Source organism: Podarcis gaigeae, assembly GCF_964106915.1.
Source record: "Podarcis gaigeae genome assembly, chromosome: 6".
Taxonomy (NCBI): Eukaryota; Metazoa; Chordata; class Lepidosauria; order Squamata; family Lacertidae; genus Podarcis; species Podarcis gaigeae.
Window position 1 is genome coordinate 74,055,402 of NC_139682.1, and position 23,013 is coordinate 74,078,414.

The 23,013-nt window shown below is 41.9% G+C and overlaps 1 protein-coding gene across 6 annotated transcripts in view; it reads left to right on the forward strand.

Annotated features, from left to right (window-relative positions):
* DPYD (dihydropyrimidine dehydrogenase) overlaps positions 1–23,013 on the forward strand; it is a 495,490-nt gene that overhangs the window by 65,471 nt on the left and 407,006 nt on the right. For all 6 annotated transcript variants that reach the window (XM_083743291.1, XM_083743290.1, XM_083743288.1 and 3 more), the window contains exon 3: positions 2,969–3,051. In XM_083743291.1, coding sequence (XP_083599417.1) covers positions 2,969–3,051 — 83 coding nt within the window. The remainder of the gene's footprint in view (positions 1–2,968; positions 3,052–23,013) is intronic.

Sequence of the window (23,013 nt, forward strand, 5' to 3'; positions counted from 1 at the left end):
ATTCTTGCAAAAAATGGGACACAATATCACGTGTCTCTCTCTGCCTTTTTGGCAGTAAGAATACAAAGATAATAAACCATGGAGCAATTTTCTGCCCTTCCATGATATCCCAAATTAACTAAACGGTAGGGCCAGGCTTGCAAAGACCCTTTTGTTTTAATTTGCTTTGAAAATATAATTGTGGCTCCTAGCTTTGAGATTACTGTTGACTGCTTTAACAAGCTGCATTGGTTTTTTTGTTTTGTTTTCTGTTTTAACAATCTGGGCTGTTTCAATGCTTGATTTTCTAACTCGGATTATTATTGATGTGCTCCTGCTTAGATTTTCTTCATTTTGTAAGGTGCTGTCATTGCTTTCCATTAGAAGAAAAAAAAGGGATAGGAATAATAAGGTTGCTGGACTTAAGGTGCCACCCCTTCTTCAAAGATTTTGCTATTTCACAGCATAAAACCTCAACTCATTAAGCTGGTGAGGAGCTGACAGGGATGGCCTGTTCAGTTTCGCTGCCTGGAAAAACTGTGTAGACTGTCCCGATCCCATAGGGGCAAATGTTTCTCTTACGCTGAATCCGTTGAGTGCAATCGGGCTCCTAAATTTGACACGGGTCATGAATGGTGGCCACAGGAAGGATTTCCAAGCACCTTAGAACTGTGACGTGTCTCACTCTGAACCTTCCAAATGACTTTTCTCTCCATGTTGCTGCCATCCAAAGAAGCCGTCTTGAGAATGAGGCCTTGTTGAAACTTGCAACCCATGCAGTAGTTTGCTTTTCTTTTACATGTCTAGGATGTCACCTGTTCATTTCAAGACTCATTTTAGATGTCACTCATAGTTTACACTTATGGGAATTTTATAGGGCTGCAAAGCATACAAATTTATCCTATATATATGTTTGTGTGTGTGTGTGTGTGTGTGTGGATATGTATGTGTGTACACACACACACACACACACACACACACACACACACATATATATCTAAAAGGTAAAGGTACCCCTGCCCGTACAGGCCAGTCTTGTCCGACTCTAGGGTTGTGCGCCCATCTCACTTAAGAGGCCGGGGGCCAGCGCTGTCCGGAGACACTTCCGGGTCACGTGGCCAGCATGATGAAGCTTCTCTGGCGGGCTGGCACCAGAGCAGCACATGGAAACGGCGTTTACCTTCCCGCTATAAAGCGGTACCTATTTATCTACTTGTACTTTGACGCGCTTTCGAACTGCTAGGTTGGCAGGAGCTGGGACTGAAAGATGGGAGCTCACCCTGCCGCGGGGATTCGAACCACCGACCATGCGATTGGCAAGCCCTAGGCGCTGAGGTTTTACCCACAGCGCCACCCGCGTTCCATACCCATATCTATATATCTATATATCTATATATATCTATATATCTATATATCTATATATATATATATATATATATATATATATACACACACACACACATACATACACACACACCGTATTTTTCGCTCTATAAGATGCACCAGACCACAAGACACACCTAGTTTTTGGAGGAGGAAAACAAGGGGGGGGGGGATTCTGAATCTCAAAAGCCAGAACAGCAAGAAGGATCACTGCGCAGTGAAAGCAGCAATCCCTCTTGCTGTTCTGGCTTCTGGGATAGCTGCGCAGCCTGCATTTGCTCCATAAGACGCACACACATTTCCCCTTACTTTTTAGGAGGGAAAAAGTGAGTCTTATAGAGCAAAAAAATATGGTATATACAGTGTGTGTGTGTGTGTGTGTGTGTGTGTGTGTGTGTATTTCTCTCTGTGTAGATAGATATCATGTGATACGATACAATGATATAAAATGCCACAGTTTTAATACTGAAGAGAGGAGATTGGAAATTTTCTGGGGATTATTATGAAGATCCATATTGCAACTATTCCATACATACAAATCCTGATTAAGGAAGATCGTGTTTGCTTGTTTATGCAGGGGTTATAGCCGTTCTCTGTTTCTGCAATAATTCTACAGTGTACCTGAAATCATTAAACATTGATTTTCTGCTCATACCTGAGAGTCTGATTATGTTTTGGGATGGGGAGCAGTATTGCTCTGTAATGTCAAACTCTAGAATCTCATCGCAAAAGGAGACCCTTATTCTCCTCAAGGAGTTCCAGTTCTCAGAGTGGTTTAATAATAAATTCCTCTTTCCAGGGAACTTTGGGAATTGTAGCTCCGTGAGGGAAATGGGTGTCTCCTAACATGTCTCAGCACCATTGACAAACCACAGCTCCTGGGATTCTTGGGGGGGGGGGAGCCTTGTTTAAACTGGTATGATACTGCTTTAGAGGTACTGTGCAGAAAGGGCCTTACAGAGCTTTCTCTTCACTCATCAGATATTGAATTTATTGCATCTTGCTTTCAAGTGTGTGTGTATGTTTAAATGAAATAAAGTTAGTTGGTGGCAGTTTCAGCAAATCAGGTGCTCTGTAATAACTTTTGGAATTTAGAGTTTTTGGTCTTCCTGGACACATGCTCCCGCTGAATCAGTACAAAGCATGATTCGTTATCGTTATATTTAAGGCATTTCCTTCGCATGCAATAAACATATGCATCTTTATTGGGTCTATCTGATGGCACCTCTTTCATTGGAAAATGACACACACAAAAAAGATAATACACATTTGTTTTTCTTGCTTGGGTTGCGGGAACAAAACCGATAGGAGGAAATTTTATCTCTCACATTATGGAATGTTGATAAGAGAATTGCCATGGCAACCATATCATAAGCTTCATGCGTACTTTGTTGCTGAGTTCACAGTGTCATTTTTAATTACTCCTATGCAATTAAAAGCAAAAATGAGTAATTTGTGTGAATATGTAATCAATATAATCAGCTATGTTTGCACTGAGAGTGAATGTGGGCAATTTATCTAAATAGAATGAGGGCTTCACCCAACTTGGAAATTCCGCTTTTTTAATGTGGATTCTCCTGTGTGTTTTTTATTGTTGTTGTTGCAGAACTGTGAGAAGCTGGAAAATAATTTTGATGACATCAAGCACACGACTCTTGGTGAGCGAGGAGCACTTCGAGAAGCAATGAGGTAAGTCTGGGTCACCATGGCAACAGTCACAGATGTGGTAAAGAAAGAGTCATTCTTCATTATTGGGGGAACAAATGAGTTCATTGCCACCATTCAGCTCTATTCTCTAAGGTATTAATTTGTCAGCGGAGAGGCTTCCCTTGAGGCTGTACTTTGGTTTTGAAGCTGCGCGAATGCTAAGCCTCTCTGCACACTAAAAAACGCAAATGTTTAATTTGTTACTAAAAATGCTTAAGGGGGTGCCTTGTTTTATATTTATACTAAACTGTGTGAATGAATGAAGATTGTTCATCCAAATTGTGCAAGTATTAAGGAAATTGTACAGCGATTTCTTTCTTTCTTTATGCTTTTTTTTTGGCTCCTAATTTGTATTTAATTTTCAGGATATAGCAGCCCATGTAATTTCTTTTCTATTAGACTTTAATGGGATTATACTACTGTATGTGAAAATGAATGACCTTCTCCATTCAAAGAGAGAAAGTGCTTTTCTTGATTTTCCACTTTTATGATCGCAGGAGTTCGTGCAGCTCTGCTTATTCACTCAGGTCCCAGGACATGGGTTGGGACATATTAAAGGTGATGGGGATCTTAAGCCAGCATTGCAAGGATGTTTGGCAAATACATCAGTACAAATACTATGGCCACAGAAACTATTTTGTGAATGAAAAGCTGATACACACATCCAAGATCTTTTCCCATTTTGTGTGCTCTGATGGTTTCCACTCACATGGAGAGTACAACACATTTATTTAGCTCCTTAGACCATTTCTATATAGCTTAATATGTAGGCAATGTCTCTAGGCATTGGACAGAAAGCTCAAACAGCATCAGCAACTAATATTATAAAATAATTAGTAGTTATTACACATCTTAGACTCCTGACTCTCATGCAGGACTCCACTCAGGTATTCTGGTTCTCACCCAGGGTCCAGATAAACTCATAGATCAACTCCAGAATCTCACAATGAAGAAGAGAGTTCCTGGAACCCTCTTGACATCTCCCAGGTCTCTCACCATAGACTTGCTTTTGGTTGATGGAGTTTCCTCAGGCTGCTTACGGTTGTGTCCTATTCAGCACTCAGTTTGCTTCATTGCACAGATTCCAGGTTACAGCAGGTTTGGTCTGGTGAATTTTCCAGGGTATCCAGAGGATAGCAGAATTATGACACTCCTCCACCCATAATTCTTTCTCTGCCTCTGCATGCTTATCCTCTTCTCCACTTCTCTTCTCCCCAAACATGGGTCCAGAGTGTACATAACACTAAGCCAAACCATGGCTATCTGAGCATGTGGGTATTCATAACAGAAACGCCATCCACTTTGTTCCTCTCCCGGTGGTCCTGCTACCATGCTACCTGAAGCTAAGCCATAATGTGGCTCTAATGGTACATTTGAACCTGGGTTTGTAGTTTGTCTCATTCCAGACAAACCACAAGTTGTAGTCAAGGTTTGTTATTGTCTTACCACACCCAGTTTGTCAGGGGAGAAAAACCTTGAGCTTGGTTTTGAATGTACCACTAAGCCAAACTTAGCCCAGCAGCAGGAGAATTTGGAAAGATGCCATAATTTAATGTATTCAAGCTAGGACATTATTTAGCTTAGCATTACTTGCAAACTGGGCCATGACTTGTTATGTCCGGGTATAGCCACCATCTCTGTGTTTTTCAGCTGTCACGGTTACTGAAGTTGCTTCCAGTAGCTGTATCTACAGATTACTTAAATTGCTTGTTACATTTTTAAGTGTGAAGTGGAACCCAATTTCCCCCCCTATCCCAGCTTTAAAGTACAGTGGTACCTTGGGTTACAGACACTTCAGGTTACAGACACTTCAGGTTACAGACTCTGCTAACCCAGAAATAGTACCTCAGGTTAAGAACTTTGCTTCAGGATGAGAACAAAAATGTGGCAGCAGTGCAGCAGCAGCGGGAGGCCCCATTAGCTAAAGTGGCACCTCAGGTTAAGAACGGTTTCAGGTTAAGAACGGACCTCCATAACGAATTAAGTTCTTAACCTGAGGTACCACTGTATCACTTTACCATTCAAATATCAGTTCCTACTTTCGTATTCTCACTCCCTTATGGTGCATCCTAAAGCAGGTTTCTTCACCCTGGAATAAACTATTACAGAAGCTAAGCAGTAAGGGTAGCGGTGGGGGGACAGGCCTGTGCATGTATACTGTAATGAAAATGTCCGGTAGTACTGCATTGGTTATTTGCAGGAAAACAAGGATGTGCATTACCATATCTAGTCAACGTGCCTGTGATGAGCCTAATGTTAAAAGACATAAGTTTGTACAACTGCTTTTTAAGGAGAAGAAGGGGAAAAAACGAGAAGTGCCAAAATTCTGGTGTGCACAGAATTTCTTTTCTTAAACCAAAGCTGCTCTGTGGACTGGAGGTGGATAGCCAGCCACATCACAGGTTTTGTATAGATGGGAAAGTAGAGAGGGTACCACAGAGACAGCTGCAGTCTTGAAGTGTTAAAATGTTTACTTTGATTACTAATATAGCTGCAATAGATTTTAGAGCTGGCTTTATCTGATGTTTTAGTTGCTAGTTATAGCACACACATGCTAGAGCAATGTTCTTCAACCTAATTTCCCCAGATGGAGTTGGACCACTAATCCCATCCCCCCAGCCAGTTTAGTCTATAGCCAGGTATGATCAGAGTTGTAGTCCAATAACATATTGCTTCAGTGTGCTCATGTGTTTTGTTTTTTTGATCTGATTTTGCAAACACTCCCCAAACGATCAGTGTAGCTTTGAAATAGAGAGCCATATGGTTTCTAGTTGCAGAATAACTCAAAGGGAATATCTTGTCACAGTATTCCACAATGGTGGTTATCTCCAGGGCTTTAGAAAAGTGATTGCACTGCCTTAAATATATTTAAAGTATAAATCAGGACACCCATAAAAGTCTTGTTTTGAGCTTGATTGCAAGATTGATATTTGATGAAGTAGTCTCCTTTATACCACCGTTGACACAGAATGTTTATGTTGAGTTGTTTTCTCAACTTCATATGGGCTTATAAGATTGTATAGGCTTAGGCGGTTCTGTACTTTATATTGTCCAAGATTTCATCTGTAATTTCTCATTTTTTTTCCAGTTGGGAATTTTAATTTACTCTGTGAGCTGCAGAGATAAATCGGAGAGCAGGCCTTCCTCCTTAGAGAATACTGTAGTGAAGGGGGAATATGGGAGTGTGGAGAGATTGTGATTTCCCTTGAACATTCCTTCAATCACCTGTCTCAAATAAACCAAAATTCTTTAATTTTAACTGACCTAAGGTTACACATTATACATGGTCAGAACTGGCAGTTATAAACTTCTATTGAATTCTGTGGAAATGCCCTTTGAAGTGTCTCAACTTGCAGACATTTCTTTTAACAGACTTGTTTTGTTCCAAACAAACAAACAAGCAAACACACACATACACACACACACACACACACACACACCTCAGCTGCTATATTGTACTGGACTCTTCAAAACAAAACACAAGGGGGGGGGGTAAATCTCCGTTATATTAAGAAATATATTTATAACACTTAGGCTTTTTTATGTGTGTGCGAGCCTGTAAAGTTTAATCGCAAGTTACACCTGCTAATCATGTTGCTTTATATAGTGCAGCAATGCTTTATGTTACTCGCAGGGCTGCTATTTTGTGCTGCAAGCAAAAGCAGCCTGCTTGTTGTCCAATGATATTATTATAATTGCCACCACTGATATTGTAGTAATTAGTAATGAAATTCAAGGCATAGTTTGAGGTGGATGCAATGCCAAATTTTGGAAAACCTGTAAAAAAATCTTACTTTCTTGCTTGCAAATCCTTAGCATGCCGAATGGATTTCTCACAAAATATGGATGGAATGTCAGAGCACCAGTTGTGTGTTTTCCCCCTTTAATTTTTCTTTTTAGAAAAAAAGAGAATCTTTGTACAATCATACCTCGAGTTGAATGTGCTTCGGGTTGAGCGCGTTCGAGTTGCGCTCTGCAGCAACCCGCAAGTAACGGAGCACATTACTTCCGGGTGTTGCCGCTCGCGCACGCGCAGACGCTCAAAATGATGTCATGCGCATGCATGGAAGCGACAAAATGCGACCCGTGCACACGAGGTCTAATATACCACTGTATATTAGAACTGATTGGCAAGCTTTTTCTTAGGGGCTCAAGTCCACTTGCAAAGACTTTTTAACCACATCAGAGGTTGCTTCCACATTAGGAAACTTTAGTGCTGCAATTCCATTTTCTTTCCATTATCAATTGGAAGTGGGAATTTAAAATGGTAGTTTTAGATGCCTCAATGCTGCATCATCAAATGCTAACTTTTCCCTTGACCAAATTCATTCTGTAATCAATGTCCCCAGCAATATAAATTAGTAGATTCCTACTTCCAGGTTCTGTGACTTCTATTTTATTGAAGTTCAGAAAAGTTAAGAGGATTAGTGATGAACTGCCTTGAATTAGCCATCTTTTGTTCCCTGTGCAAAGGAGTTGGGGTTGTGAAGGGATCTAGTAGATTCTTTTGTTTCTGTTAAAGAAAAAACATGATTAAAAGAAGTCATTCATTAATACCTCCCCTTCCCCACTGCATGGAATAGAAGATGCTTAGCTATGAGGCAGTCACCACTAATACCCCAGTTCTGGTGAAGAAGAAGCAATAAAAAGGGGAGAACCTTCAGGGAGGAAGCTTTTAATTAAAGGAACAATAACCCGTAAAGCAGGAATGGAGAACCTATGACCGTCCAGTTGTTACTGCACTCCATCTCCCATCAGCTCTGGAAATATGACCAATGATTAAGGATGGGAGCAGTTGTGGTCCAACAATATCTGGTAGGCTACAGGATCTCCATCCTTGCCCAGAGCTTCAACTTTGCCAGTGTGCACTAGACTGGCTGGGACTGCAGTTACATTTTATTGCCTGCTCCCCCACTGCTAGAAATCACTTCTGAAAAAGCACATCTTTCGTGTGAAGTGGCCCAGGCCAGGGATGGCTTGTTGAGTTATTCATCATGTACAATAGCCCTCAGTTGTTGTTACTATGTTAGGGAGCTGTATTAATCCACAAAATACATTAATGATTCCCCACCACCGCCAATGGCTTACAGTGGTACCTCGGGTTACAGACGCTTCAGGTTACAGATGCTTCATGTTACAGACTCTGCTAACCCAGAAATAGTACCTCGGGTTAAGAACTTTGCTTCAGGATGAGAACAGAAATTGTGTGGCGGTGGTGTGGCAGCAGCAGGAGGCCCCATTAGCTAAAGTGGTACCTCAGCTTAAGAACAGTTTCAAGTTAAGAACGGACCTCTAGAACAAATTAAGTTCTTAACCTGAGGTACCACTGTGTAGGCAATTTTGCCTTTTCATTTTTCTTTCAAACCAAAAGCGTGAGAGATTAGATGGCAGGGAAGCCAGTGCAGTGGGAATGCAGCATTAGAAACGTCAGATTGGCTCCACCATTGCATCTCTGCTGCGCATACCGGGTTTTTTTGCTCTATAAGATGCACCAGACCATAAGACGCACCTAGTTTTTGGAGGAGGAAAACAAGAAAAAAAATATTCTGAATCCCAGGAGCCAGAACAGCAAGAGGGATCGCTGCGCAGTGAAAGCAGCTGTTCTGGCTTCTGAGATAGCTGCACAGCATGCATTCACTCCATAAGACGCACACACATTTTCCTTTACTTTTTAGGAGGGAAAAAGTGAGTCTTATAGAGCAAAAAATACGGTACCTCCCCTTGTCCCTCTCCCTCTTGGTTACTGGAAGTGACTTCTATGTTAGGAAGCCAGGTACCCAGTGCTGTCCCACACTGGTACACTCTTTCAGCCACTACTGATTACATTACCCCTCTCCTGGATGTCTTACGGCTTTATGGATCTTGGCTCCACAACAATTCCTACGTAAATTCTCTAGCACGGATGGAGCATGTACTGCTACCAGTCCTAATGTTACTTACTTTATTTTATTAAAGAATGTTTTTGCTCACAGATTGTTGAAAGTCCTTCGCTATATTTATGAAATCTTAGGCATGTAACTTCATAGTAATTTTCCTGTGATTTAAGAACTTAAACTATATTTCCTATTGTGTTCTAAGATACGTGAAGTAGTTCGCTCTTTGTCAACACCATGCCATTAAAATTCTGTTTCCTTCACTTTTGGCTACTTGAGAAAATCTAAAACAGATTGTTTATAAGAAATGTTCTGTGTTAAAGAAACCTTTATTGAAATCAACATTTTGATTTTGCTAGGATTAGCAAAGAGCAATTTTTTTTAAGTCAGATATTGAAAATTAATCTCTTAATTCCATATTTTAGCCCCTTGTTAAAAGTAGATTTCTTTCCCCACTCCCAGAAAACAACTTATCCTGTACAGATTCTCCTGAGCAAGATTGACAAGAAGTGCCAAGATATGTGGAAAAATGCAAGCACTGCTGTATATTGACAAATAGAGGATTTTTGAAAAAAATAATTAGTTCTTTTAAAAGGTTTAGTGTGTGTGTTTAGGTACATTGCTTTCATACAAAAATCATTTCTTTTCCAAGAGCTCATGTTCCATACTAGTAATGACATTTAAGATAGAAGTAGTTAGTCAAATAGTTGATAACCTAACATGTTTTGGCACAATTGTTATGGGTGTTATTAGAGTAAAGTATTGTTATTAGAGTAAAGGTAAAGGGACCCCTGACCATTAGGTCCAGTTGTGGACGACTCTGGAGTTGCGGGACTCATCTTGCTTTATACGCTGAGGGAGCCGGCATTTGTCCACAGACAGTTTTTCAGGGTCATGTGGCCAGCATGACTAAGCCACTATGTTGAACCAGAGCAGTGCACGGAAACACCGTTTACATTCCGGCCGGCATGAGAGTCTCAGTAGAGGATCTGAGCAATCACAAAGTCATTCTCTTCTCCTACCGCTCTCAAAAGGACGAACTGAGGATCTTGCGTACCTATTTATCTACTTGCACCTTGACGTGCTTTCGAACTGCTAGGTTGGCAGGAGCAGGGACCGAGCAATGGGAGCTCACCCCATCGTGGGGATTCGAACCGCCAACCTTCTAATCAGCAAGCCCTAGGCTCTGTGGTTTAGACCACAGAGCCACCCGTGTCCCTGTCTATTAGATTAGGGATGGGGAATTTGTGGCTCTCTAGATGCTGTTGGACTCCAGATCCCATCCACCCTAGCCAACATTACCATTGGTCAAGGATGATGGGAACTACCCAAATGCAAATACTGTCTGTGTTGTGTTATACTAGGGGTAGCCAACATGGCTACTCTGCACCCTCAAGACAACTTAAGTGGGCAGAAAACTGATTCACAAGAAAATTGATGAGTATCATGGCCAGGTCTAATCAGCTTCAGATGACCTGAGCACTTCCTCTTATGATACTATGTGCAACAAAATTGTCTGTAATATGGCTTTTGCTTCCTTATCAGATGCATGGAATGTTGAACAGTGTTCAATCAAATACAGGTCATATCTACAATATCTTAAAAATTGTTGTTTTTGTGCCATTTCAGTCATGCTTCTCCTCTTGAACAATTGCAGTGCCCGTTAATTACCCATTGATCCTTTCTTGGGAAATACAGAAGTGACCATGTTGTTACGAGCCTTGATTATATCATGTCTGGACTACTGCCATGTGCTCTGTGTGGGGCTGCCTGTGTTGAGTGTCCAGTAACTGCAACTGGTCCAGAATATGCTAGCTGTGACCTTGTTGTTGAAACAGCTGCAGTAGCACCCAGTTCAAAGTGCTGGTGATAGTCTGGCTCTGAACTATTTAGGGTTTCAAAGCTCATCTGATGGACTGCTTTCTTTCAAATGAGCCTTCCCATTGATTAAATGGTGTTTGTTAATGAATTGTCACCTCTTTTTATTATTTTAAATTTTATTAGATGCCTTGACCTTTTTTTTCTTTTTTGTAGCTGAAAGGTAGGATGCGATGCTTGCCATGTAATTAAAAAAACCCTGAGATTGATTGGAGGATAAAGTTATGCAAATAGGGCAGCATTATGCAAAATCTCTGTGTTTGATTTCAGTAATTTATTTTGAATATGTAATGTGAGCATTCTTGGCATGATATTTGGATGGAGTTTGTTTCTTTTGGTGAAATCTGATTGCACATGGCTTTCCTGGGCACAGATAGACCATTAATGTCTTCCATGGTTAACTTTGTAGTGGCGTTTCTAAATATTGACAGCAAATGCTGTCAAGCTGATGGATTTTCAGCATCTACCCATTCAATCATTTGAGTCAAAGTTGAAGCCTGTTTTCACTAAAATATCTTGAAGGTGCTGGGGGGAATGGTTCTAAAATTTTGAAGCTATATAAAATAATAATTCTGAGCATATACTGGCATGTTAGTGTTACAGGGCATTCACATAAAAGGGCTATTTGCACTCCCCCACCCCCCAAGAGCAAATTATTATTTTATTAAAATGAAGATACCAAATCCTTGAAGTAAAATATATTATGTAAGGTATAATTATCTCATTTAAGCAACCGGGGTTATTAGCCCACATATGAAGCCTTTAAGATAACTTCCATTTGCACTTAAATTCTAACTGCGGTTTTGACACATTATCTAGGGAGAATGCCACGTTTCCTGCTGTGCTAAACTTACCGAAACAAATAGAAAAAAACATCATTGCTGTGCACTATCCCTGCTTTACTATTTTGTAATTGGACAGCACAACAGGAATGGCACTTCTTTGTAACACTGAGTTACTGCGATGATCTTGCGATTTCATGCTCTTAGCATAAGGCTGGCTGGAATTGTCTTATATCAAGGATAAAAGGAGTATGACGGGGATGGGAAGGAAGAGAGTCAGTTAGAATAAAAGAATTCTTGGCAGTAAAATATAAAGATAGTTGGTAAGGAAATAGAAGTGTCCCCCCCCCATGTTTGGGTCTTGGCCTCCTAACGTGCTCCTTACAGGTACAAAACATGTTGGAGTGGTCAATGAGATGGACATTCCATCTGTGACCTCAAGGTTGCAATGACAAGGGCACTTTTAGTCTGAAGCTGCAATTCTGCTCAGAGTTAGGTGTCCTCAAGCATCTTGAGATCAACCACCTTTGCTTAGGGAAGGGGATCAACCACAGCTTAGGGAAGGGGCAGAAATTCAGTTTGTGTAGCTTGCATTTTAGTGCGAACCCGGTTAATTTGCAATTTCCAAAACAATGTGTGAACCACAATGCAGCTGCTCTTCAAAACTTGCACTTCTTCAAATTTTGCAATGCAATTATTCAAGCCAAAAATGTGCGCGAAATTGCATCTATTAGGGGGAACCGCACAAAAAATCGACATACTAATGGAAATGACACAAAAAATGAATTACACTGGGGAAATTGCTTGCAAAAATGTCTACATAACTGTATTCTGACATTTGAAGAAATGTACACTAAAATGTGAGGGCTTTTTAAAAAATGAAAGTGCAAAGTGATACAGAAATGTGATGAACTGAGCTCATGATTGGGAAAATGAGAAACTGAAGGATTCATCCATCCCTAATTAACAACTCAGGAACCTCAGTAGGCAAAGTGGTAGCAGTAGTTTGATGGTATCATTTGTAGCTCTCCAAAATGGAGTTACCAAGCTGGTTAGTCTTCTAATGGGGAATTAGAAACTTCTACCTTTAAATATATGAATTAGCATTTCAAAACATTCCTAAATTTCCCCAGAATCTGGCTAAGCTGCAAGTTTGGGCACCAAGCATAGCTGTCAGCTGTCCCTTATTTGGCGGGAAACTCCCTTATCCCAGCGCCGTGTCCCGCTGCTGTCCCTTATTGATGATGTCCCTTAAATTTCCCAGGTTTCAAAGGAAGCAGCTCCTCTCCCTCCCTCCCTGCCGGCCAGGGAGGAGGGAGGCTCCAACTGTGTTGCTTGGCTGCATTGCTAACCCAATAAGGAGTCTAAGAACGACGGGGGGGGGGGGTTGGAGCTTGCATGCCTTGTGCCGATCAAATCGGCCACATTGCCTGGGGACTCGCCTTTGCTCAGCGCTTCCCAGTGGAGAGGTTATGGTGGTTTTCCTTGCTGCATCCCCTTTGCTGGGTTGCTGCGCTGTGGGAACCACTGCTCGAGGCTTCGTTTGGCTGCTGGCTGGGCTTTTTGCCTTTGCTCGGAGGGGCTCAGAAGTTGAACATACCTGTGCTAGGAAAATCCCTTATTTTGGCTGCTGATCCCTTATTTTTGAGGCTGCTGGTCCCTTATTTTCAAATCTGTAAGTTGACACCTATGGCACCAAGCAACAAGTGGGGCTGGAACAACTGACAAGATATGGCCTGAGAGAGCTAATGCAAAGTTAGTTAAGACTGGCAGGACTCTGTCACAAAAGTCTCCGTGGTAGGTAAGCCATATCCAGAGAGAAAATATGGCATTGTGCCTGTTGAATAGGTTCTACAGAAGAACTTGGTAGGGTTCAGTTATTTGTGTGGCTTACTGTAGACTGACAGAGTGAGAAGTAAATTGCTCCATCTCTATTTAGCTCCTCAAATTCTATGCGTTCTAGAAACCTCATAGGTGCTGAATTGTCACATAACTCTTAGCAGCGGATGACATTGTTTACTTTCCTTTCCATTGATTTGAAGAACACTTCACATTTGTTTCATTGTCTGGAAATAAAAGTTCATTTAAGCTGCTTTGACTTGACACCAAGGAAGTTACTTGTCACTGGCAATGCTGGTGTTTCTGAGAAGCAAGTTTTAGTTCTGGTTGACTTTTGAATAGTTACTTGAAGAAAGTATTATGGAAGGAATCCAAGTTTGGAGGGGGGGGGAATTAATGTGGTACGGAAACCTGTCACGATTTTTGAAAGGTTTCCTTCATCATGGAAAATGCTTCCATTTTTCTGCCTTGTTTGCAGAAACCGTTAGGGTGTCTTTATAATTTTGGTAGGTGTGGGACTGACCTTGTATTGTATGCATAATCAACTAAATATATGGTATGTGACCCCTTTACGAGAAATGGCTATGACTCAAGAGACCAGCTTCTGGAGAGCTGAATGAGAGGTGCGACCTGACTATCTTATTAAAGATAGAATTATCAAACATATAATTCCAAACAAGAAAAACAAATCTTGCTGAAGACCAAGCAGCAAGGCTTCTATACTGATGTCCTCCTGTCTAACTGGTTTTTTTTAGCATGTAAGCAAGCATATGGATAGGGGTGATTCAGTAGGCGGTGCTTAGATTTTGAAAAACTGTCAATAAAGCTCATCACCAAAGACCACTGACTAGTCATGGGATCAGAGGTGAAGTCCACATATGAAATGATAGTTGGTTAAAGAACCGGAAGAAGAGAGTAGGAATTAGTGGAAAGTTCTCAGAATGGAAAGATGTGAGAAGAGGGGGTCCTTTAAGGTTCAGTGTTGGGACTTGTGCTTTTTAACTTCTTCATAAATGACTTGGAATTAGGGATGATTTCCAAGTTTGTTGATAACACCAAACTGCAGGCAAGAGACCTTGGAGTCATGGTGCTGACCCCAGAGTGCAGCTGCTGCAAAAAAGGTGAGCTACATGCTAGGGATCATTAGGCAATAAAGCTGGCAAAATCCTAACACCATTATACATATCTTTGGGGGAATTGCACTCAGAGCACAATGTGCAGTTTTTGTTGCTGTGCTTCAGAAAGAGTACTGTAAAGGTGGAAAGGTCATGCTAAGGACTTGGTGATATCCAGTGTCAGGGAGCCGACAAGGAGAACAGGTCATTCACAGATCAGAGAAAGAAAGTGAACCACTGGCTAACTGAGAGTTAATTTCTTTACTAAGGAAGCAGAAAGAGAACACACGGATACTTTTAAGGGTTGCTCCTGTCCTGTCTAGATGAAGCAGTAATGTCCCCTCATCTCCCTATCCCTCTGTGTCTGGACCCTCCCTCTATCTATGGCGAACTCCAAGGGATCTTCTCTGTTTCTGCCTGGCTCTTCTTGGAAACATGCAATAAATGCCTTATTCAGGGAGTGTGAGGAGGGCTTGCAGGCTGTCAGCAGAGAAGCTGTCAAGGTGGCTTTTAGCTGCCGAGTCAGATTCTTGTCTCCCCTGTTCTGGGGCACCTTCCTGTTTCTTCTTCTTCATCATCATCCTCCTCCAAGCTCCCAGTCTCCAGAACTTCTCAGCACCTCTCCTCCTCTGGGGTGTGGCTGGTTTCCCACTACCAGGAGCCAGGATCCAAGTCCTCTCCCTTTGTGCTTTCCCTGGGGGGCTCTTGATCAGGTGGCTTCCACCACTCTTCCGCATCCAGCCAGTCCCTGACAATCCTGTGAAGCTGAATATTAGAAGATTCAGGACAGGCCAAAGCAGGTAGTTCACATGGTGTGAAGTTCAAAATATGGAATTTGCTCTCAATGGGAACAGCAACAACTTTGCTGATTTTAATAGGGCTTCAAACAAATTAATGGAGAATATATTGTGATGAGCAGGCATGGCCAAACTTGGCCCTCTAGATGTTTTGGGACCACAGCTCCCATCATTCCTAGCTAAAAGGAGCAGTGGTCAGGGATGATGGGAATTGTATTCCCAAAACATCTGGAGGGCCAAGTTTGGCCATGCCTGGTGATGATTCTGTCCTATATTGGAAGCACTGTGTGTCCGAATGCTAGTTTCTGGATAGCACAAGAGTGAGGTTGTGCTTCTTTTACTTCCTAGCTTTGCATAGGCATCATCCAGCAGGGTGATTCTTTTGCAGTCTACCAATATCTGGAGGGCTACAGGTTTGGCATCCCTAAATTAAAAAAAACACACTAAATCATAACTAGAAGTGGGTGGTTGAGAAAATGTTTAGAAGTCCTCACAGGTGTCATAATAAAATTAAATAGGGTCCTCTCAGTTTCCTTGGGAGCAGTGGTGAAGTTTGGCTTGTGGCTCAAGCCTGTTCTTAATGGAGAATGTGTTTCTGGATTGAACTAGCACAAGTCGGCGAAAGACCTCACACCTGCTATTAAAACTGAGTGAAAGCTTTGTTTTTTAATTTGGAAAAAAAAGGCTTTATTTGAACATTGTCAGGGGTCTTAGGGATATGCCTTGTGGCAACAATCACAAAAGGCAGATCAGTCGGAGATAAAGATCAGAACCAGCGAATGACAAAACTTGTTCATCCCTGGATATAGTGGATCACAGTGGCTGTTCAACACCTTGGATTGCTTTGATGACTAGCGCTGCCGCTGACATTGAGATGTTGCTTTTACTCACCAGCAAAATCCCCAGCAAAGCCGCTGAATCTGTATGTATAACAAATGCAGCAGTTGCTTTCCCCGCTTCCTGGAAGAAACTGGCAAAATAAAAGAATAGAGTGTAATCCTAGTTTCTAATGCTCCCAAATGTAGCTTTAGCAGTCTGGTTCTACAGATCAGAGGAAAGCAGGCTCTATATTAAAAAAGAATAAAATACCCCTTCTAACATGATATGAATAATAGTTCTTTTATCCACAAGCTTGCATCTGGCAATGCAATATAAATCTGAACCAAGATGTTGCAGCAAGGTCTCCCCCCTCCCCGCTTTCTTTCTTTTTTGCTATGTACTCTGAGTTAAAGACTCCTAGGTTTCAGACCAGTCTCTGCCTGAATGGGGAACTTTTGGGGGGATTGTCTATGAAAATCATTCACCAATTATTGGAGAGAGAATGAAAGATAACTTTAATAAATATAAGTAAGACAATTGCAGTCCCTTTTGCTTAGCCATCCTCCCCTAGGCTGTGACTAAACTGGGGTGTGATAAAATAAATTCAAGCAGACAACAGCCTGGATTAAAAATGGCCACAACTTTATTGATTACAGATGCAGGTGGAATTTTGTCTCAGGCATTGGGTGTATAGCTATCCCAGCCTCCTGCCTGTGGGCCGAAACATTTTCAGGACTGTGCCCAGGATTATGGCTTCCTCAATACACTCATCTACCGAGATGGCTGTCCTAAGGCAGCTGCTGGAAGATCTATGACCCATTTGCCCTATGCTTAGCTTCTGGACAGAGACTTCCATTGAGACCCTCCCTAATGGGGTACCATGAATATGCTACCCTGAATAAGCTACTGGTTTGTCGAAAAGATGGAAAGCTCTTTAATCTGAGCAGGCTGAAAGCAAAGAGTAAGGTTACCATAACTTCCCTCACAAAGCTTCAGTATGCCAATGACAACGTAGTGTGTGCACGCTCAGAGGATGACCTCCAAACCATCCTAAATATATTTGCAGAAGCTTACGGAAAGCTTGGCCTATCTCTCAACATCCAAAAAACCAAAGTGCTACACCAACAAGTACAAAACAACCCCTCTGCAGCTTCACAAATCCAACTCAGTGGTGTAACATTGGAAAATGTTGATCACTTCTCCTACCTGGGCAGTTATCTTTTCACAAGGGCTGTCACTGATGTTGAAATTCAGCACCGCCTGAGCTCTGCGAGTGAGTCTTTCTCCCAGTTGGAAGTGCAGAGTGTTTGAGGACCAGGACATTCACAGGGAAACCCAAATGCTTGTTTACAAAGCTATTGTACTAAGACAATCTTATTTGACTACGAGTTATTGCCAAAGAAGAAGAAACCAGAGGCCTTTCTTCTTGGAATAATAGATTTGAAATTGCCCAAAAAAGATGTTAGATTGTTTTTGTATGCCACAACTACTGCTAGAATTTTGTTGGCCAAAAATGGGAAAACACAAGAAGTGCCAACAGTGGAGGAATGGCAAATGAAGATGATGGACTTTCGGGAGCTAGCTGACCTGACCGGAAGAGTCCGCACCCAGAAGGAGGAGGAGTACCAGGAGGAATGGATGAAATTTAAAGACTATTTAGCTAAATATGCTAAGATAACTTAAATAGAAATACTTGCAAATACCAGATTAGCTTAGGATTTAAATATGTGATGTTATAGAATAATATGTCTAAAGTTAATATGAAAAGAAAGATGTTAATTGACTAAGTAAATTTTATGAGAAATTAGTTTTGGAAAAGTGATACAATGATATATATTGAAACTCAGCCAGGAGGATTCAAGGAAGTCACCTAACAATGTTAACAATAGTGGAACAATTATAGTTAGGATTTATGTTTGTTTGTTTGTTTATAAATTTTGAAAATCAATAAAAAAAATTGAAAAGAAGAAGAAGATGATGATGAACCACTTGAAAAAAAGAGGTAGTACAGGATGTCATTTTGATGACATCATGTGGATGATACAAAAAAAACCAACAACCCTTGTGTGCATGGTCAGCACCAATCTTACAGTGAACCTCCTTCTAGAAGTCCTTTGCCCACATCCCAAGAAGAACCTTCAATAGCATGTGTGTCCATGGGGGTTGGGAAGTGATCCTTGATAGGAGTTTGGGCGTTGCAGTTGTGTCCCCAACTTTTGGCTGTGAAGTGTTGGAAAACGTGAAACTGTGGCCCTGAGCTTCACTGATAGCCAAATGATTGCTGCGTGTTCATGCCTGGCAATGCTCCATTTATGCATGGTCTACTGCAGCTGATTGTGCTGCACCAAATTCCTTTTCTGTGGTTGCATAATGTTACCTAGGGAACAGCTTATGGCTGACACATACAGTGATGCCACAAATTAATTTCATAGTTATCAGGATGTAGGGTGATAACAGCAACATGAACTGCTGTGAAATTACCATTGTTCCCACGGAGTTACAGTGTAATTATATGACTTTGGAGGCAACTTCACAAATAAAAGCATGCCATCCTTGTAGGTGTTGGGATGTGTTTTGTTTCTTTCCTCTCTCTTCTCTCCCTTGTGCCATACTTCAGATTTCTCTCCAAATGTAAACAAAAGATTGAAATAAAAAAAATAGATGTAGCCATAAAATAATTGTGGAATGAAAATCTGCTCTTCATGATATTTGAATCTGAAAGCATCAAATTAGAAGCTTGAAATTAGCAGAAAATCCAAGGCACTGCTGTTCTTGGGTTATTTCCAGAGGTAGCATGCTGGCAAGAACAAAAGGCATTCTTACGGTGTCTCCTTGCAGAGAAATATTCAAATAATCAGAAGAAAAGAGGTCGTGAACAGTTATTATTAAAAGGCGCTCTCGTGCTGCTTTCTGTCGTTTTATGAGAGTAGCTTATTGGTTATAGAAGGTTTACCAGAAATGCAAAATTGTGGGGTCTACACAACGACAATGAACATAATGCTCACATCTACTGTTATGATTGTTGTTGTTCATTTAATTCTTACAGTATTTGGTCTGTGTATCCTTTCAAAGCTGGAGTAACGTTGACTGCATCAAGATCTGCAGTGATCTGATCAAAGTCTTTTCCAAACTTTCAATACCTGGCGGCGGTTAGAAGGTTGTATTCAGTGCTAGTCCTACTCAGAGTAGACCCACTGAAATTAATAGACATGACTAAGACTCATTAATTTCAATGGGTCAAGTCAGAATAGGCTTAGTTGGCTACAACCCTATATGTTTAAACACCCTCCGCAATATATGATCTTCCCCCACCATCAGACCTTCAAACCAGCACAATAACACTTTGAAACAAGCAATTGAACACCATCTCAGCCATTCACCTTAGCTTTCCCTATGGGACATGGTTCTGGTGTAGCTCATATCTACCCAACATATTCTAACCCATTAGTCTCCCGTGATTTCATCATGGACTGAAGAAGACCTACACCATTATCCTGCCAGCTTTGGAGTGTTATTCCAAAATATAATCCACAGTCATTCAGTTTGCTTTTGGAGAGGCAATGCCCTTTGACAGCTGCCTGAGTGAAACTTGTGTGTGTGAGAGAGATAAAATAGATGCATTTCCTTAGAAAATTGGGCCAGCACCCTTTTTGCAGCTGGGGAACAACTGCTTAATAATGCCTCCTGACATTCCTCCTACCGCTTTGCCCAGTGCTGTGATCCTAGCAGGGTTCAAGAATGGGTTGGGGCTTTCTGGGCAATAGCAATGCTTCTTGGGCATTCCAAACCAGTGGCGTAGCGTGGGGGGTGCAGGGGGGGCCGGCTGCACCGGGCGCAACATCTGGGGGTTAGGGGGCGCAAATCCATGGGTTAGGGGGCGCAAATTACTTGCCTTGCCCCGGGTGCTGACAACCCACACTACGCCACTGTTCCAAGCTCAAATTCTCTAACTTGCATTGAAAGATCCTGATGCCCTTTATTCCTTCCTTTAGGATTATGCTAATGCTTGTATTTTGTCACTGCTGCCTGGGGCATTCCGCCCTGAGGAGCAGGGGCAGGTTTGTAGATGTATCCAATATGACGGCTTCCTTTTTTTCAAAGCAGACCAGCTCTTCTTATGACCCACTAGGGGCCCCCCTAGCAGTGATGCTTTGCCACACAGCTTTGACCTTTTCCCCATCTTAGTTTTAGTAACGTGGACCATTCCATGGTATCCTGCTGTGCTACCTTTCATGTAGAAATGTTTCATTGGTCCGGGTTTCTGTTCACTGCTGCAATGTGAGCATCTTACGGCGGGTTTTCTCTGCAGATTTCACATGATCCACTGAGAATGCCTTTGGATCGTGCAGGAAGTGGCATTAACAGGATGTGTGTGAGAGTGAGTCGTGCTGCTTCTGCACTTCTGCTGTGGATTTCTGTTACATTGACTAAAGTTTTATTTTCCCATTCGGCAATATTCCAAGAGCAGGCGATGGCAAATATCTTAATAATATGGTAAAAGAGTTGAACAAGCAAGCAAGGGAGACAGGTAAAAGGCAAAAAGGCAAGTTAGAAGAATGTTAATTGATTATTATTTTTAAAGGCCTGAGGGGAATTAAAACATGGCTGGCACTGAACTGATACAAATTCAGCACCAGATAGCCTCCCTGTGACAATTATTCCCCAAACACGTTGCTCCTTAATCAATATTTCTTGTTTTAGAAGGCATAAGGACTTGACAAGGGGAGGAGACATATGAAAAGGAAGCCCTTAAGGTAACTGTATCCCAAGCCATGTATCCTTCCCTCCCCCACCCCCCATCACTATTCCAATGCCTAACCGCCAAACCTTACATAGTTGTGACGATTGCGACGAGGTAGGCGAAAACTGAGTGGCTGGTGCCAATTTGCCAAGTGGAAAAAGTCCTACTGTGCCCCTCAACGGTGACCAAACAAAGTCCATAGCAAGGCCAATGACGAAACCTGAAAAAAGGGTGGGAGGGCTGGAGGTCCACAGCGTGAGGCTGAAAGGAAAGCCTCAGAGTCATGCTGCAGCTTAAATCGGCCCTGGCCACGCCTCCGAAGTGACCTGATTGGCCGCCTTGCTATGTGGTGTGGCCGGGGTCTCCCCCAGCGGGACGTGGGAAATGGGACACCATCCCACCCCCACACTGAGGGGAGTGGTCAGGAGGTCTGACCGCAACCCATTCCCACAAAAAAGTGAAGCCGATTAAGGTACAGGGGTCCCTCGGGTTACAGACGCTTCATGTTACAGACACTTCAGGTTACAGACTCCACTAACCCAGAAATAGTACCTCAGGTTAAGAACTTTGCTTCAGGATGAGAACAGAAATCGACCGGCAGTGGCACAGCAGCAGCAGGAGGCCCCGTTAGCTAAAGTGGTACCTCAGGTTAAGAACAGTTTCAGGTTAAGAATGGACCTACAGAATGAAATAAGTTCTTAACCTGAGGTACCACTGTAACTGTATCCCAAGCCATGTGGAGTCGAAGAAGGAAGCACCTGCTCTGCAATGCACAAGTATCTTCCCTGAGGGACAATGCATGAGCTTTCCCCATATTTAGATCACATGCATCTCCCTGCAGGAGAGATGTTCAGCGTCTCCATTTGTGCATCACTGTGCAATTGCAAAAAGAGGATGGTTTCCTTTGCTAGCATTTGTACTCAAGGGTACTTTAAGTGATGGAGGCATCACAGGACTGTGGGCACCAGTTCGTAGCCTACAAACGTGGCTTCCTAGTGAGTACACTTCCATATTCATATGCCAGCCAGGAGGACTAAATATAATCCCTGACCATAAAGTTGGAAGCTCTAATAAGTAGTTGTTGTTGATGATTATTATTTTTTGCAACCCTTCTTTTAAAGAAGGGGGGCGCTTTTTTTGGAAACAGGTCGTTTTTTATCTTATAGATAGAAATAAATGAATGTGAAAGTGTGGCTGTTTTCCAATATCACTGGTTAAACAACAGGGGTGCTGCTGGATTTAGCCAACTTGCCAACAGGAAATGTAGGAGGCAGACACAAGTATCATCTCAAAACTGGCTAGGGTAAAAATTCCTTTTGCTATGGAGACTCCACTTTCAAAAGTTTATGAACACCTGTTCTCAAAGGACAAATCTGGTTTGTTTTCTCTCCAAAGTGAATAAATTGTAAAAATCCTTGTATGTTTGAGGTCACTGCTTAAAGTGAAGGGGGAAAAATGGGGGGAAAGAGTAAATGGACACCCCTCCTAAAAAACTGAGAAAAAGAGGGGGAGGGGACAGGAAAAAATAAAATGGCATTGTTACAACACTATTCCAACTCACCACCCTGCCTGCCTCCTATAATACAATTTCTCCAGATCAAATGTCAAAAAGGAAAGTGCAAAATTGGTATTATGTCTCCTTGGGGTGGGGAGGATATTTTTATTTATTATTTCACATGTATCTCTTTGTATTGAAGTTGCTTGCTTTTCAACCTTGAGTTTTTCCAATATAAACAAGAAATTATCATGAGCAGTATTTGAGGAAGATCATCCCTGGACTGTTCACAAAATTCAAACTAGTTCATGATTTTATTTGATTATGCATTTTAAGGGATTTGCACTGGCCTCAGAGTTCACCTGGCTGCTGATTAGATGCTTCAGAAAACCGTCTGCCTCAGTCCAAGGGGCTGTGAAGGCTCCCCATTTCAACTCAATGCCTTCTTATTTCCTCCTCCATTCACTCTCCGAAAATAAAAAAAATGGCTGCAATTTCCCCTCTTTTGACAGAAGTTTGTGAAATTTGCAGGCAAATTGGTCCATCCAGAGTGCCTGCTTGTTGGAAACAGGTGGCTCCAGGGACTTTTCTTTCAAAGTCTTTAG